This window comes from Hippoglossus stenolepis, chromosome 5 (assembly GCF_022539355.2).
Source record: "Hippoglossus stenolepis isolate QCI-W04-F060 chromosome 5, HSTE1.2, whole genome shotgun sequence".
Lineage (NCBI taxonomy): Eukaryota > Metazoa > Chordata > Actinopteri > Pleuronectiformes > Pleuronectidae > Hippoglossus > Hippoglossus stenolepis.
Window position 1 is genome coordinate 24801329 of NC_061487.1, and position 19152 is coordinate 24820480.

Below are 19152 nucleotides of genomic sequence, written 5' to 3' on the forward strand. Positions count from 1 at the left end.
AATGTAAACAGGAGTTTGTCTCAACTGGTTGATAAGATTTGATTATAGTTTGAATATAATACATCTGGTTGTAAGAGAGGGACCTAACAGATACATTTTTTTCAATTTATTGTTTTCCACGTGAACGCAGTCTCATCTTCAAATTGTTTGACAAATGAAATCTCTCTAATTCCTTTTTATTCTTCTCTTATTTTTTACTTTAATTCTGAAAACAACATTTACATCACGCTGATCTTCGTGTACTCGCTGTTGCAGGAAAGTGAAACGTAGCACTTCACGTTCTCAGACAGCGGATGTTTGCACGCGATGGCGTTGACGTTCCGTGTCCGTTCTTTCCTTCGCCGTCACATTATTCACTCTCAGGGAGAAGAGCGGAGGGAGTTTTACTTGTTGCCTAATGGACTCCAGTAATGTGATTGTCACATCGCTCCGTGGGTAATACACGGTGCACCCCACAGTCCTGTTAATTACGCTGTCAGAGGGAGGAAGAGAAGGAGAGACGACATTCAGGGAGACGGAGGAAGAGAGGGTCAAAGTGAGACGTCCAGAGAGGAATCTCTGTAGAGTCGAGGAAAAATCATTGCAAGTGAGCTTCACCTGCACGCGGGCTCGGGGGGGGACATTTGTCCCCAGAACACGTTCGCTTCTCATTGCATATCACCCCTTTCATAAACCATGTTTTTATTTAACGTGTTCCTCCTTTGAAGCAGGTGATCAAGTTCCTTTCCGCTCAGTAACACGAGGAAAATGTTGACTGGCGTGATTTTAAGACTTAAAGACGAGACCCTTAAATGTTCCACAGCCCCAGGTTGTGCTTTACTGTGACGGTACAGTCGCACCCGGTGAGCGCTCCTGCTCGTTCTGGCTCTGACACAGCACACAAGTTAATTAAAACACCATGTGGTCAGTGGGGAGAGAGAAGGGACGTGAGAGAGGAAACGACACGATGGGAGGGAAGGAGAAATCATGCAAGAAGGTTGAAGGGACAAATGGAAAATTACAGTTACATCTTTTTACTGCTTGTTTGCAGTTTGTATGGGATCATTTAAGTGTAATGGAGATACTCACAACACAAAATATGACAAGAATAATAACAGTGTCCTCTGCTCTATAGAGTGTTTAGTGGAAAAGGGTGATAGATTAGCTTGTTCCCAAAATGTGGTTTCCAATCCCCACAGTAAAACAAACTCGTATGGCAGAACCACTTCAAAATCCATAATCTAAAGTTGATTCATTTGGGAATCGAACCAGGGACCTGCTGCTCAAAGCGTACACATGCTCCATAATCTATAAATTGGTCCTGAATAATACAGAGTAATGTTTTTAAACTGGCTGTGCTCACTCTTCACTTTGTTAATAGACACATGCGTTCACTCAAAGTCGTCCTCACCCACCGAGCAGAGAAAACACTGAGGAATGGAGTCGTCTGATTTTGCCTCAGGTGCATGTTTGTCATTTGAGAATTTATTTGTGTGAGACACAAAAGCCTTCAGGCAGCTTCAGTATACATGTACATCAGGTGTGTACATTTTAATGGAGTTAAATACAAATGGCAAGAAAACATGTGTGACTTGTATGAACCAGTGAGCATTGGTTAACATTTGTAAAGCAGAGTAATTCATGCTTTTGTGTATTTTCTTTTTCTATTATCAGTAATGAACTCACTGGTTGAACAGAAGCTTTGTTTCTATCAGACAACAACTCTTTGTCTGTGCAGGTGTTGTCACTGATCTGGTGTGTGCATGTGCTCTTGTGTGAGTCGGTTGAGGACGTATCACACGTGTGAACCACAAAACCTCATTGGAGGAGAAGAAGATGCAATACGCTGAACAAAAAGGAGAAGGTGGCAGAGCTGATTGTTAATAGTGACCCTAAATCAGGTCAAGTTTACGTCACCTGTTCCGTTCAAATATATCTTCTCTTCTCTCAGATTAACTTCCTCAAATGCTCGTTTTCATCATCACCGAGCCGCAGTGACAAGATCGCAATAATTCTTCTGTGTTTCTGTGCCGCGTGGTTTAGTTGTTTATCATGACGCGATTTGTTTTGTCTCTGTTTCCCCTCATTCTATCTACGTGTGTGTGTGTGTCTGTCTCTTCGGAGTGCACCGCAGCGAGTTTTGGCAGCCTGTATTGTTTTCTGCTGTGCAGCTGCACATCATGAAGAAGTTCCCCTCCCTGTGTAATGGTGTGAGGTGAAGACACAATCCTGTGCGTGTGCATGTGTGTGTGTGTGTGTTAATCTGTCTTCCAGTTTGGCCTTAAATTGCCACAACACGATTCCTATTGAAATGACTAACACAGATTTAGTTAAACGCTCATAGGGATGGAAAGGAAATTAGATTCAATTTAAAAATAATAATATTAGAAAGGCAGGTAAAGACTTCAGTTTGTGATTTAAAAATCTGTTTCTATGACACAAAACCTTTCTGAAGTTAAAATCACACACAGACACACACACACACACACACACACACACACACAGACACACACCTAAATAAGGTCCTTGACAGCATGTTCTAAGTGTTGCATGCAGCCGCTAATGCTTTACTAATCACCTCAGTCTAGATTTCACAGCGTGAGACTTCACTTCTCAAAAGCATTGAGAGACACACACACACACACACACACACACACACACACACACACACACACACACACACACACTTTTCCTCCTCACATGCATGAGCGCCTGCACCAAACAGGTTGTGTGCACACAAAGAGCCACTCAACATGTTACTGTAGCTTCCCTTTTACATTGGTCCTAATCCGGCTCCAGTGAACGGACTCTAACTCTCACATCTGCTAATAACACCATCCTCCATCATCCCTCTCTTTCTATCTTTCCAAGTGCTTCCCTCTCTTCTCTCGCCCTCTCCTCTCCCTTTGTGTTCCTCCCGTCGCTGAAGCAGCATTGAGACGTCAGCGTTAAGCTTCAGTTGTATGTCCGTTGTGCTTCTGCAGTAAAGCTAACAGAGAGAGGGTAGGAATCCATTTATAGTTTTTAAAAGCCCCCCCCCCACTCCCCAAATACACAGCAGTGTCTTGTAATCCATGCGAGAGGTTTTAATTTACATTCACTTGGCGCGGTGGTAATACATTTTCTTTATTTTTAACTTTCAGCAAACTAATTTGTCTGCCCTCCTGCTTTCTCCCTCCTCCCCCTCACCTACCACGTTCACACTGCGTATTACTAACCCTGCCCATTCTCTCCTCCGCTCTCCCCCCATTCCCACCTGCCTATTGGACGGCCCGTAGAAGAGCCCACCTGTCGGCAAGGTTTGTCCCCTTTCTGTCTCCTTAGCTCGCATCGTGAGCAAGACGGCACTGTGCTGTCTCACTGCCTGCCCCATCAGCATCTCATTTATTAACATCCCCTCTGCTTTATGTATAGATTAGCATTTAGCACATATTAGCTTTGACTTTCTATTCTTCACCACAAGAGTTTGTGGCAGATCACAAATTGATGGCAACCAAAGCCACATTGCATGGTGTGGGGAAAACAAACATGTAGTTCTCAGCAGTGGCCTGACGTTGCTTTTGTTCTCACTCGTAGAAAATCAGTGTGTGTATTAAGGAAAAGCAGAAAATCTGAAAAAGGATGAGTTTTTGATTTGACACATTTCTGCCCAATCTTTGCCCAATTACCCCTGACTTCACCTCGAAACCTCATTCACCCCAAACCCTGCTGCTAGCTGCATGTTTCATTTTCCTCCCCACCTCATACACACACACACACACACACACACACACACACACACACACACACACACACACACACACACACACACACACATGCCTTGCAGGTATCGAGTGGCCACTCACCTGGATCTAAGTGCTCCCTGTGGAATGCGGTGGCTAATGATGTGTCCTCAGCATGAGCTTTAGTTACCTATTTACATCAATGCACTCTAATAACATTAGCCGGGCTCTGCTCATTCACATTCTTTTACATTTTGATGATCAATAGTTGAGTTTGTTAATCTGCCGTAAACATGGCAACCAGCCGGAGAGGCCGACGCTTCACTTTGAATATCCTGTCATGAATAACGTCTGAGCTCTTTTTCTCCTGAATGAGGAGAAGCAAAACGCACCAGAATCACTTTCATCTTTAAATCTGACGTGGGAATAAACCCCAAAACAATTTCTGAAACCCTCTGTGTGGAATAAGGCGTTAAATAAACTCCTGCTAGCTTTTTATTTTTGTACCCAGAGGTTGCGGTCGTGTGTCTTTTCCGAGGAGTCGACCTGTATTCAGCCCGTCTATTAGCCTGCAGTCAAATCTGGGATGCGCTTGACTAGTAATGTCGGTCTGCTGTCTAAGCAGCCGTCCCACGGGCTGCGGCTGAGCCGGTGTGTGTCTGTGCACACGTCTTCCTCTGCTTCCTGGTGTCCTCTTTCCTCCCCCACTTTCCTTCTACACGTGCACACATCCACACACACACACACACACACACACACTTATCAGTATGTATGTAGTGAGCAGGTCTAATGTGGTTACTTTGTGTCACTGAAGACTTAATGAGGCGAATAAGAAGCTTTTGGAGTCACTGGAGGTGGATAATGTATTTGCAGGGTCACTCATGTATGTGTGTGTCTGTTTGTGTCACAGTCTTTTGCCACCGGCTCGCATGCCGCGCTCTTCTCTTCCACTCCGCTGCACCTGAACTGAAAGTCCTCTTCACGACTTGCTGCAGTGATTAGCAGCTTGTCAAACAACCTGACAGCCTGAAAGTGAGATCTGCAGGAGCACTGTTAATCCTGTCCCGTGCACAAGTTGCCCGTCTGAGAGAGTTTTCAGCACCGCAGGCGATGACATGTTCGCTCGGAGGTGTGCGCTTAAATCTCAGATCGCTGATCAGTCCGTGTTGCTTCCTGTCTGAAGTAGCAAAAACTGTTTACACTCTCCTCCCCTCAAACACTCGCACGTACCTCCGTTCCTGTCAGCTTCCGACTTTTTAAAATCAGTAATGTCACCGTGACTAACACCGGTTGTAACGTGTAGATCTGTCACCGCGGCTGAGCAGGACCGAGCAGGATGTTTGCCCTGCGCTGTGATGGTATGAAAACAGATGAAGGCCCTCCCCCAGTTCTCCATCCCTCCCCCTCATCCATCCTTCCCTACATCCCTTTCTCCCTCCCTCCCTCACCACCTGGAGCCAGCGAGCCGTGACACCAGAGGGAGGGAGGGAGGGAGCGATGATGAAGGGACAAGGGACCGAGAGAGAGAGGGAGAGGACCTCGGAGGGCTAGATGAAGAAGAGGAGAAGGAAGGGGAGGATGGAAGATGAAGAGGGGACATATGTAGACATAGAGATAATAGATTTACTGCTAAATAAGATAACGTTTATTATTCGGCACATTATATAGACGCTGTTCTCGGTTATTTCAAGTATCGTGCGGGTGTTTTTCAGCTTGTGAATCTAGAAAATGTTAATGAACGATTATAAAACATTGCTCTACATTTGCAGCGGGCGACTAAACATGCTCAGAATCCAGTTATCTATAGATTCACATTTTTAGTCCCTCTCCGTCACGTCGTTGTACATATTTCTTTAACCTCCGTTAACACTTAAAAGCGAACGTTTCCCCTGTCAGCGTCGGCTTTATTGCGTGAATATATAGACAGGATTGTTAGTGTATTCCTGTTTTTGGCGTGTGTCTGTGTGCGTTTGAGGCTGGGAGCACGGTTCTCCCCCGGAGAGCTCATTTTGTCATCTTCTCGCTTGATTTACCATCTTCCTCTTCTGCTGTTTATTACCAGTCATTACAAGCTGTTTGGAAACCTAATAGGACACACTGACAAATAGACGGGGAGAGACCCAACCCGGATAAGCATCAGAACACAACACAGCAACTTGTGTGTGTGTGTGTGTGTGTGTGTGCGTGTGAGAGAGAGTGTGTGTGTGTCATGTCTCATGTTTGCCTGTGAGAATATTTGTACATGCAACATCAGCTATCTTAACTCATGTATAGAAGTTGTCTGCTTATGTGGAGTGATGTCTTTGTTAGCGCTCTGTTTGTGTGTGTGTGTGTGTGTGTGTGAGTGCGTGTGTGTGTGTGTGTGTGTGTGTGTGTGTGTTAATTGTCTGTTGTTTATTGAGTGGGTGGCCACAGAACGAGGGGCCGTATACCGCACTGTATCTGCAATCCCCCTCTGCATTCCCCTCTCCTCTCCTTCTCTGGCTCAGCCCGTCCAGGTGTGGCTGCACCAGCTGCTAAAGAGAACAGGACGATTACACACACACACATACACACACACACACACACACACACACTAACACACACACGTTCCTCCTCTCTCTCTATCTCTGCTGGCTAATTGTCACAAGACAAACAAGGCGCCTCGCCTTTATGCGCTTCATAAACAGGGGCCAAGCAACAATTAACTCCCTGCTTAATTCACTAACTATTCTGAATTCATTTTCTCCTGTGACAGGCACATCTGTCACAGCTGGTAGCGAGTGAGAGTGTATGGTTTAGTGTGGGTGTGTGTGTATAGAGGCAGAGTTTGGGCCTGTATAGTTATTATATCAGGCTTATAATGGTTTACAGGCTGATTATTACTGTGTGTTACCAAGATGAAGTTCCACAGGTGAGCACAGGATGACCGGTTTATCTGTGTGTGTAGAAGAGAGAGGACGCGTGTGTGTTTCAGGATGTGCGGACAGAGAGGATGTTGGGTGTATGTGTTTGATTCGTTGTGTTGTTGCTGTGGGAGGGAGAGGCAGTGTTTTTATTCTTTTAAAGCATCATGATGTAACACAGCAGGATGGATTAACATGCATTTTATTTTAAAGAGTGGGGAAATGGGCAGAATCAAGAAACGAGCAGCGTGAACGTAAATGATTGTTTATACTAATGGTATCGTACCCATAAGAACACGGTTTACTAAATGGAGTTTAGTTATGCAAAGAAACTACAGATTATAAGCAACAATATAATCAAAGATCTTGCCAACAATTACCTACGTGAATATTTTTTTACTTGCATTTGTACAATTGAGCTCTGTTGATTGTCCAAAGTTTTCATTTGAAGTACTTTCTGTTGGTGAAATAATCTCAAACAGCAGGATTATCCAAAGTGGCAGCGACTCTGACTCTTAACATTATAGCCTTCACGAGCGTAGGACTCTTTGTACGACTGTTCTGTTGGACTCACACTAGTTTTGGCTTGGGCTAGGTGTTCCTAATAAATTATCGACTGAGTTTACATGTTGTTAAATTGAACAAAATACAAATTGTGCTGTGAACATCACAAACGCGTCAATTTTACGGGTGGAGGTAGAAGAACCTCAGCAAATAAAACCCAAACTCCGTGAACGGTTAAATGGCACCTGAGCTATTTGGAAATGAGAAGATTTAGAGAAACCAACTGTTTAATGACCTTGAATATTTCATTATTCATTTTCCTTTTAGTAAATGTTTCGGTGCTGTGTTGATAGGAATTAGAATTTTCTCTCCCCGTGCCCTGATGTCAAATATCTGATTTTGTCCTCGTTCTGTGAATAAATCTAACAAGATGAATAATAGAAAGTGATGAAAACAGTTTGTGAACATGAGATGAGGTGGATAACGGGGAGCATGGCAGAGCACAGACAGACAAACGGGAGTAAGAAGTGAATCGGTGCTTTGCCGGAATGACACTTTAAGTGAGAAATTGAGACGCGGAGCAAACAAGATGTTGACAGAAATGGTGGCGATTATAGGTCAACTGAGTGAGATTCATACTGATGGGAAACGGTGGGAGAGCCGACTGATGCAGAGATGGAAACTTCAGAGGGCAAGGAGGGAACAGGGCGAGGGAGGGGGAAACAAGTGAATGCAGATCAATAGGGTGAAAGGAAGAGAGGGTGTGTGTGTGGGGGGGGATCAGGATGAATAAAGCGAGAGACGGAAGGAGAGAGTGTCGGAGGAGAGGGAGACGGAGAGGGCGAGAGCGATTTCTGGCAGATTTTGGCTCCAGCTCAGTCCTCTTGCCGAGCAGCTGGACTTCATTAGTGGCTGGTGTTAATTACTGGGACTGTACACACACACATGCGGATAAGTGCGTGCACGCAGGCGTAGGAACACACACTAATGGGCACACACACACACACATGCACACTCTCACGCAGCCTGTGATTCAGGGTCACCTTGCTAGCCTTGTTTGAACCAGCAGAGAGAGGTGGAGACGGTGCCAGACAGAAAAACAGAAACGGAGAGAGGACACACACACGCACACACACACACACACACACGCACACACACACACACACACACACACACACACACAGTCCACTGTGGGTGCTTTATGTGTTATTAACGGTATTTTGAGCAGCTGCACACGGAGCAGCTGGGAAGTGGACAGGTGATACTGTAGACTACCGAACATAATTACATGTGTATGTGGCTGATGTATAATCTACAGATTGTAATTACAGATTAAGAGGCAGGTGATGGGTAAAATATAGATGATGGGACATAACGGGGGAGGATCGGGAAAATAGAAATGGATGCATTTCACAAATGACATCTTTTTAAAGATTAATTAAAATTACAATAACGGGTCCGACGTAGTGAGAGCCATGACTTTAAGGTGCAGGATTGTAAGTTCAGGGTAATGCATCTTTCCCAGTAACACCAGTTGCCTAATAAGGCTGCTGAAGTTATAGTAATAATGATAAAAACTTTATTTATTGTATTTGCTTTATTCACAGCACAAAATATAAATTATATAAATATAAATAAAATCCCACAGAGGCTGTTTGTTGATCAGTGTTGAAAACCGAGTCTGAGGATAATGAATACAAGCAGTGGTATTTCAATTCTTCTCCTGTGTTCGTCTTCTTGGAGCTTGGTGTTTTCTGTTGCTCTACCAGCTGATCCGCTGCTGTTCACTCAGACCAAACTAATTCCATCAAAGCAGAACATCTGAAACACAGCTGAGACGAGACAGTAGCATGTAATTCCAACAAAGGCCTCAAACAACAAATCACTCTGAATAATTCAGTGGTTGCTGTATGTCAGTAGAGTTTCTCCTAGTAGAGAGTAGAGGTGTGGATACGCCATGAACAGCCTCATGGTCTAAATGATATAAGAATGGGTCAGTGCAATTTAATATTGGACATTGATTATTGACTGGCAGATCATCTATGATAGATGATTGCTGTTTGTGTGAACAAGGCTGTATTCACCAGTGAGCAAGTTAATCCATAGTATGATCTTTAACCAGGAAGTTACCAGTGTGATTCATGAGGAAGTTAAGTAAGTGACATTTAAATCTAATCTGCGCGGCTTATTCATGAAGTGTGCAAGAGGGGGGAGGTCATACTGGGAAGCCGCCCCGATAATTGTTCTGTTTAAAGGTTGAAATCAAGAAGAAATTAGTCAAGTAGGCCAAGAATTCACTCCAAACCCTGAAGTGACCAGTTGGCAGCTGGTTGATTCCTGGGTCCCGACTACGTGACGTGTTGTTATCCCGTCTCTTTCCTGCCTTTTTTCTGTCTCTCTGCCCTGCCGCTATGAATAAAGGCTGAAAAAACACTCATTAAAAACACATGTCCTGGTTCCTGCCTCACTGGTGTCTGGCTTTCAATACACATATCATGTGTTTGGCATTCGCACTGTATACATGGGCCTGCTTCCAGAGGTGCTATAGTGCTGAAGCATGTGATTCTTGTCAGACTCGGTTTTTACAAATACGAGTTAATTAATGGAGCTGCGAGGGTGTAAGAGAGCAGAATAGAATAATTAAATTATTCATTTTTTTGGCCCTGAAAGAAAAGAAAAAGGAAAAAACGTGCGCTTATAAGTCCACGTGAAAACGATTTATCGTAAGCTCCGTTACTTTGATTCAGCGGCAGACTCCAAAAAAAACCCCGTGTTTCAGTCCGACTACACAGCTCCTGGAGAGAAATGGAAAATGGTGTAAAGACAGGCAACGGCACAGCGTGAGGTGGGATGCAAAGCCACGCTGGGCGAGGTTGAAGGGTTTTTCTTTGGCTCTTAATTACACAGCAGAAGACAGGAGAAGGCAGGAGTGAGAGCGAGGAAGACAGAAAGGTTGAAACAACGGTATAGTCTGCCGCGCTTATCTCTCGTCTCTAAACAAATGTCGGCCAGGCTGTTCTCTTTATTGCAGTACAAAGGCCTTCTGACAAACACACACAGGCTCACACACACACACACACACAGACACACACACACACTCACATCTTTCTGGGTAAATCAATGCATTCTGGTTTCAGTAATTTCCCAAGGTGCTTTGCTCTGCCCCCCTTGGGTGAGCAAGGTGACAAAGCCGGGCACGAAGGAGAAAATCTCTTACTTTCTGGCCCTTTTTTTTTTTTTTAGCCCTTGTTTGCTTTCTCTTTTCCTTCTTCCCTTTATTGCTTTCAGTACTCGCCTTTCACTTTATGTACTTTTACACAATATGCAATATTCTGCCTCTCCCTGGTAGGTAGACTCGTTCTTTTAGTAGCTTTCAGTTTAAAATGATTCTTTTGAGCCTGTTTTTTTGTTTGGGAGATGTTGTTATGTTGCTTCAACCTGATATTAATCTATCACACTCAGTTACTATCACAAGCTGCAGAATCATTCTAACCTCTAAAAGCAGTTATCTGTAAATTGATGAACAATAAAAAGCTGCAACCATCTCTTTCAATTTCGCAAAAATTGTGTTGCAACATTTCTGCTGCATCATATTTTTGGCTCTTGCAGAATTAAATGAATGTTCCTATTCCTGCAGACTGAGCTGTGTTTGACTCTGTTGTTTTTTCCAACCAGAGAAACAACAATGAGAACAATAACACACTTATTTGAATCTGTAAATAAACGAAATGTGCGAATTCAGAGGCTGATTTGAATCCCTGTGGTTTTTATATATTTTTTTGCCTAAACAGCACATCAGGCATTGAACATGATACAATAATCAACATCTGAAAGAACGTCCTGTGGAATAGTAGCAGCAATAGAACCAGTGAACTGGGGCTTCTCTCACTGACGGGCTGTTCCATCACAAAGTCCGACAGCTGCAGCACTTTGTTGTGTTGCTAGATGTTATATTTAAAGGCGTTATTATCTTATCCTGAAACATAATGATGATTACCATCCCCTGGTGGCTGGCTGCAGTATAAACCCTGCTTCCTCCATGGTAGTGGACGGGACATCAACCGACTGTTTCGTCTCACTGCTTTACCTCGTGGCGATCACACTCCTACACACTAAAAAAACACACAACGACTCGAATAACATCTCTTCCTGACCGACACCTGAATGGCTGCAAAGGGTCCACTCGGTTATTTGATGCTGCGAAGACTCTGGCTCCTGATGACGTCATTGGCATAAGACAGCAGTGTTCGTATCCGGGATATTATGATAAAGCGGAGGAAGCTAACATAATGTTGTCATGTAATGGGGTGTGTCGTTTTTTCAGGTTTTTTGTCGTTTTCAGAACTTCATTTTATTGTTCATTCTATTCTTTCTCCTTCCTCGTCTTGTTCGCCTCAACTCCTCTTCTCTGTCTCTCTTCATCCTTGTAACTCCCCTGGATGAGAGACACTCATTTGTGACAGAGCCAACCTGCTAATGGTGGATGGCAAGAAACAGAATTGTCTATGCCAAACACACACACACACACACACACACACACACACACACACACACACCCACACACGCATCAAATATTTGTATGTACGAACATGGACGTCCGACTGGATAAACACACGCTGAGACATTTTTTATATGTACCACACATTTCCAGGTACATGTGCACGTACGGACACACATCAGTGCATAGACGCACAACACGCTCACACTAATGTATTCACATAAAACTCAGTGTGCTCCCCACTGCATTGCTCCTGGTGCTGGGCTCCCTCTCCGCTCTGCGCCGTGCCTCCTCCTCCTCCTCCTCTTCGTCCTCCTCCCCCACCACCTCCTTCTCCTTCTCCCACTACATCTGGCACGCTCAGCTGCCGAGGAGCGCCGTAATTATCCCGCCGGAGACGCACACGCTCTCACACGCATACACACACTCTGTGACGAAAGCTCACACACACTTGTCTTCGGCGATCCGCGCCGCTCCCTGCTGCTCTTCGTCACTACCGGGGCTTCATTAGAGTGTGTGTAGAGTGTGTGCATGTGCCTGTGTGCATGTGTGTGGATGTGTGTGTTGATGCATGGTAGTTTTGGATGCTATCCAGATGTTTTTTTCTTTTATAGTTGAGGAGTCGGGCGTGTCCTAGATGCAACTGCCCTGAGTTTGAATTCTGTGTCTCTGACATCTAATCTAGTTTCTCATCTTTCTCACATCAGTGTCCAGTTGAATTCAGTCTAATTTAGCCGTCACATGCAGACAGCGGGCAGCAGAGAACGTTTGTGTCTGTCTGAGATGGATTTAGGATCTTGTTGAGGTGAAGCAACGGAACACAGACATTCCTGCTTGCGCTCGATTACTCTTACACGTCTCCCTCGTCTTTTTAGGTCCAACTTCTCATCTTTCCATCGAGCTACAGTGAATCCATGAAATCCTTGTTTACCAGTATGTGTCAGTAGAAATGTGGACAATAAAAATGAAAAAGGATAGAAGCCTCCAAATACATTTGAAAGGAGAAGAAAGAGGAAACATCACATTCTCACACTCTGTCTCTGCAGCAGGATTGTGAGGATGTTTTTAGTCTGTACGGTGTCATGTTGTAATTACAGCCCTGAACAGGTGAAGGAGATGCTGAGGTCGGAGTGTTGCTGCCTGGGGTGTGGGTGTGTGTGTGTGTGTGTGTGTGTGTCTTTGTGTGTGTGTGTGTGTGTGTGTGTGTGAGAGTGAGAGTGAGCAGCGAGTGAGTGAGTGAGGGAGTGACTCTTTGACAGAACAAGAGAGGAAAATAGAGTGAGAGAGAGACTGAATGAGTGAGTATACTGTGATTGGCAGTAATTTTGTGTGCTGTAAGTGTGCGTGTATGTGTGTTTAAAGCATGATTGGCATTCAGTGTGTAAGCGTGCGCGTGTGTGTGTTTGTGAGTGTAGTCTCACATTGCCCGCTGTGGCTGCTCAGAGTGGTTGTGTAGGTTTGATTCCTGGCGCCACTTTGTGTCAGACTTGCCGCAGAGCAAAGAGCAGTTGAGCTTTGTGAAAAAAGCTCTGGAAACGCCTCCCACCATTCTATTTTCAATCCGTGCTTTTAGAGCCGCAGGACGCGCGGCATAAAGCACCTGCATCAGTGACTTGGATGGGTGCTGATCAGGTGACAAGCTCCGACTCGGTGTGTCACCGAGGCAATGAGCCACTTCAGCCTGTTGATTGCACTCGTTCTAAAACAGCTACCTTCAGTTTTTAACCTCATCCTTTTTTCGCTTTTACTTAAAAAATGACTGCACATTATTTCATGAAACTGCGGAGACATCCCTTTACAATGGAAAATAACGTAATTGTTATTATATTGTCATTTTCCTCAGGACCCCACGTTTAGAACGAGACGAGTTGAGATGTCGTGAGTCGGTCAAGGGGAAACTGAATGTCCTACATGTCTCAGGTTGACGGCTCACTTCTCTGCTCCGTCTCGTCCGACACACACATGTGCACATAAAATCCACTTTTACTCCGTCTGTATTGATTCTACCACATGCAGGTTAAACCGGTGATACATCTGGGCAGAGAATACCTCGGACCCGCTGATGTGAATTCCCCACTCGTAATGAGAAGCTGTGGGACCAGATGAATGGCCTGGTCTAGTTCCCTTCAGCTCCCCTGTCCTCTTCTCCTTTAATCCCTGCTGCTGCCTCCTGCACTTCATCATCCTACCTCTCCCTCACTCCCCCCCCCCATCTCCATTGTCTGTCCACTTCCCCTACGGTAACGGTTTTACCCCTGAGATTCACTGGACACACTATACACTACACACAGGCACACACACACACACACACTGTATCGCTAGGGGCTAGGGGCCTAGGTAGAGGTGTAATTTCCCTTGTGTTCTCCCTAACCTGGAATATCTGACAGTGTGACACCAGAAAAGAGAGGGAGTGTGTATTTGTGTGTGTGTATTTGTGGGTGTGTGTGTGTGTGTGTGTGTGTGTGTGTGTGTGGGAGATGAGAAGCTCTGCAATAGGGGAGAGGTCTAAAGGTAGAGAAAGGGTTTGTGATTAGTTTTCTCTGTGAACTTGTCTAAGAAGTATCTTGTTTCCACAATGGGGCCAAACTGAACTAACTTTATCCCGGGCTAAGGGGTAAATGACAAACAATAGATTCTGTTACAAGGTCAAACAGGAGTAGTTTTAGCCTATTTACCTGTGTGAAGTCATGCCTGTGTGTTATGTGTCTCTATCCATCTCTTATCTACTAATATATTAATATAAGGTATCTACTGTTCATCCTTCAGGGGGTTGTGGGGAAGCTGTAGTTGGAATTTGATGAGAGTTTGGTGCCTTTATAGCTCACCTGGTTGGGCAGGAGATCCATGTGAGGAGGCCTGAGTCAATCTCACCTGCGGGGAAATTTAGAGTCTCCAGTTAAGCTGCTTGTGATTGGACTGTGGGAGGAACCTTCACAGACATGGAGACAACATCCAGACTCCTGACAGCCGGCAGAAAGCCTCCAGTCGGGATCGATCCCTCAACCTTCTTGCTGTGAGTGGACGGTGCAAACCACTGTTTCTGTTTCTGCTTGTATGAAATAATTCTCATAACAAGAAAAATTAATGCTTTGGTTTGACGGTACTGTTCAGAGTGTTTCTGCGGCTTTTCGAGGGTTTGATTTGAAACCTTTCATCGTAAAGAGAAGATTTGGCTGAATCCAAAGCAAGAGCAGTTTTTCCAACTTCAGAGTCAGTTGTCTCATTGTGCTCACCCTAACTTCAGATTGTACTGGCTGACTTACAAACTGTGTGTGTTTCACTTTCTGTTCAGGATTAAGCGGAACTGTAGGAATCATTTAAGAACATGTGAAATGTCTGAGTCAGTTTCCTCATGGGGCGACCTGATGGCCAAACGGTGAGGGCACATAGGCGCATACACCTTGAGCAGCATCGACTCCCGGGCAGTCGGATCATTTACTACGTGTCACCCCCTCTACTCCTTCACTCTACTATCAGATAAAGAGGTTGTATTACCACAGTCTTAAACCATCATTACCACTGTCAGCCGAACGACTCTTTGTGGTCGCCCGTCTGTCCGCCGGTCACCGCACTAATGCCTGCAGACAGCGCTGGCTTCCTGACTGAAGTTTGGACAAATGGCTGTCGGATCGATAGCTTCCCAGCAGCAATATTTGGTATCAATGCATGTCCTCCTCATTAACGCAGCAGGCTGCCCTCTCCATGGACCTGAATTATTCATACACACAAACAGGCACAAATATGCAGACACACACACACACACACACACACACAGACACAGACACAGAATACTGCATTGGAGAAGAAGCTGGTCTTTTGTTTTCTCCGTCTGCCTCCCATCCTTCCTTCCCCTCGTCCTGTTACATTTCTGTCTCTCCGTCTCGGGGTCGTTTCAGCCTGCAGGGCAGACGGAGAGGGGACCGAGCACTGGCACCTCTCGTTCACCCATGCTTACTCAAGGATTCGGCTCGGCACTTTCTCCTGCCTGTGTCCTGTGTCCTTTTATTTTTAATGCTTTTATTACTTACTTTTGTTTAATATTTTAATTTATTTAAACATTATAGATCAGAAACAGTTGTAACAGAAAATGGTTATATCTTGGGTAGGACAATGACAAACTCACTGGTCTGTTAAGAAATATAATATTAACAATATACAACGCAGCATGAAAAACCTTTGAAAGCTGGTCTTTCAGTGGACTGAAGAAAGAAATTCATATTTCTTATTGTCATGTTGTCACCTTTCGTGATTTTGCTGTACTCGAACAGAAATTCCTGGACGTAGCCCTCGTCTGTCGTTTTAAAGCCATAATCATTTTCATCTATAACAATGATAATAAAGTTTAACACCCGGGTGCTGCTCTAGCTGTTAGTCACTTAATGTGGTTTTTAATGGTGTGTGTGTGTGTGTGTGTGTGTGTGTGTGTGTGTGTGTGTGTGTGTGTGTGTGTGTGTGTGTGTGTGTGTGTGTGTGTGTGTGTGTGTGTGTGTGTGTGTGTGTGTGTGTGTGTGTGTGTGTGTGTGTGTGTTCCGTCCCTATGGTCCAATCATACCTGCTCTGCAATAAGAAATAAATATGAGATCAGTGTTAATTACAGACGACTGGAACTTTGGTTTTCACTGCACCTGTTGACACAAACACACACGGTCACATTGATGCGTTGCGCTGCAAGAGGTTACATTTCAGTTGTATATACAAATTTGGTGGCGTTGTTACAGAAGGTGTGTGTGTTTGTGATATTTGTACATTGCTCCTGTGGAAATTAGGACCCTCTGTACGTATGTTTGTGTAAAGGAGAGTATTTGGTTCCAGTGTTCAGTTTGACTCATGTCACCGTGCTTGAATAACTGTACAACAGTTGCTGAGGCGGTAAATGCAACATGCCAGTTGTTGTAGCACTGTTGCTATGGCGCCATATTAATCAGTTGTTGCCACGGTACACTGGCGTCCATCAGCTGTTACCATGGTACACCATTAAACAGTTGCCACGGTACAGTGATGTCAATCTGTTGTTGCAAAAGTGTGTTGTTTATGATACACCATGTTGCTATGGTACAGTTTTTTACCACCAGTCGTTGCCATGTGACGCTTTTCATCATCATTTGTTGCTACGCCACACAGTTGTTCCTCATCAGTAGTTGCTATGGTACACCGTTCGTCTTCAGGTGTTGCTATGATACCCCGCTCATCATCAGGTGTTGCTATGGTAAACGGTTCATGGTCCAGCGGTAAAGTGTGAGTCTTTTTATTATGTGAGGCGGTGCGGAAGCCTGACTCTGGGGCTGAATTCAGATGAGATAACTGCATGTTTGCATGTATGTATTTGTGTGGCCGGGTGAGTGCGTAGGCGGGGCGGGAGGGGGGAGCAGTGTGCCCTCAGGCGCTCGGTCCTTAGCGGTTGGCTAACGGGGCGCAGAGCAACCCTCGTCCTCACCCTGATCGATGTGGTCTGTACGTAGGTGTGTGTGTGGGTGTGTTGGATGAGAGAGTGTGTGTGTGTGTGTGTGTGTGTATGTATGTGTCTCGTTAGCAGGAAGCAGAGGAGAGTCCAGGGACCCCTGCAGTCCCTGCCCAGGGACACACACAGGTCCCAGCACCTGGACCATAGACATGTACATACACAACTCACACAAAGATGCAGATGCACACTCCAGACACACACAACTCACCACCTCTCTCTCTCTCTCTCTCTCTTTTACTCTCATTTTCTCAGTCTGTCACTCTCATACACACCTTCTGCCTGACATGCACACACACACACACACACACACACACACACACACACACACACACACACACACACACACCATGCATACAGATTGAGTACACACAGCACTCCCAGTGCGCTGCAGTAGCACTAAGCTTAAAGTACAGACATGGCCTGTAACACAAACAGACTCACCGCAGAAGACGATGCTTCCAGGGGCGTTCAAAATGTAGAGAACAGATATTTCTATTATCCAGAGAGAGACGGAGGCGATGAGGAACTTTAAATCTAACGCATGTTAATTCCTTTTTATTCTTGTAGTCTTTTTATTCATCATTCGTGTGTGTGTGTGTGTGTGTGTGTGTGTGTGTGTGTGTGTGTGTGTGTGTGTGTGTGTGTGTGTGTGTGTGTGTGTGTGTGTGTGTGTGTGTGTGTGTGTGTGTGTGTGTGTGTAATCATTATCTATTTCAGTCAGATATTAGCACCCTCTGGCAAACAGAGAACAAGAACATGGCGGGTGGATGGACGTCAGGGGTGGCAAATGCCCAGCTGTGTTTGTGTGTGTCTGTCTTTGTGTCTTTGTGTGTGTTAGCGGACCCACCAGATGGACCGTGAAACTGTCGATGTGGAAAAGGTACGGTGGGTGTAAGGAAAGTGTGTGTTTGTGTGTTTAAATGGGACGAGTGATGTTCAAAGGTCCAGGAGTGTGAAAGCGGTCTATCTCATTGTCAAGGACACCATTAATTACAACAGCGGGGGGGCCTCTGTGGGTGAGGGTGGGTGCCGGTGAGATGGTAGTTGCTGATTAATGGAATAAATTTGTTGGTAAGATGATTCCATTTTTTTTTTTTTTAAAGATTATTTTTTTCTCCACGCATCTATGATTTTATAATTTTGAAGAAGAAGACATGAATGAATTTGATTATTTTTTAAATGTTGACAGCACCTTCCAGTTTGGCCCAATGACAGAAATACATGTCGTTCACCCAGTTTTGAGGTTGATGCTTCACATAGGAGGTGACAGGAAAAATATTGAAGATGGAAAAAGTATCAGAGATCAGAGACAGGAGGGGGAATGTTTTCTCATTTGAGCAGATTGATTGAATAGTGTTGAAACATTCAACTCTTCCTGCTGAATGTTCCAGCGTTTACAAAAGATCTGCGGAGCATCTACCTGCAAATTAAGCTGTAACCACACATCTCATATAAGCATCTTTTCATATATGAAAAAACATCTGTCACTCTAAATATCTTCAGTTCATCATCTGTACATCTCTCTCCTTAAAGCTCTTCCCCCTTTCCCTCCTCCTCTGAGCTCCTCCTCTCCCTGCTTACCCTCCCTCCCTTCCTCTCTGCAGGAGGGGGTTATGTGTTGGCAGTCCAACGGCTGAAAGGGTGGACACCTATGGGGACCCTCACAGCAGCACACACACACACACACACACACACACACACACACACACACACACACACACTACATACCCACAGCCAGGGCCCGGGGAGAGTGTGTGCAGAGAGCAGCTGTAAGGCCAGTGGACTGTTACTGTAGTTCTTTGTTCAGCCCTGGCTCAGCTCCACTGCATCTCTCTCTCTCTCTCTCTCTCTCTCTCTCTCTCTCTCTCTCTCTCTCTCTCTCTCTCTCTATCCAGCTCTCTCTTTCTCTGTCTCTCTCTCTATCTCTCTCCCTCTCTCTCTCTAATCTGCTAACATTTATCTCCACCTTCATTGGCTCTAATCTTGTTTTGTATGTGCAGCTTCTCTGGGCCTTTTTTTAAAAGTTTAAAACAATATTACAATGCAAATGTATGATATCACATGATGAAGAGTCATCTTTCATAGCTGGTTGGTGAAGGTTTC

General features: G+C 44.9%; 1 protein-coding gene across 2 annotated transcripts in view; it reads left to right on the top strand.

Moving 5' to 3' along the window:
• Nucleotides 1–19152, top strand: part of znf423 (zinc finger protein 423) — a 137044-nt gene that overhangs the window by 74224 nt on the left and 43668 nt on the right. The window contains exon 19 of one of the 2 annotated variants that reach the window (XM_035157464.2): nucleotides 3258–3278. The exons of the other annotated variant lie outside the window; for it this stretch is intronic. Coding sequence (XP_035013355.2) covers nucleotides 3258–3278 — 21 coding nt within the window. The remainder of the gene's footprint in view (nucleotides 1–3257; nucleotides 3279–19152) is intronic. 2 annotated transcript variants of the gene reach the window in all.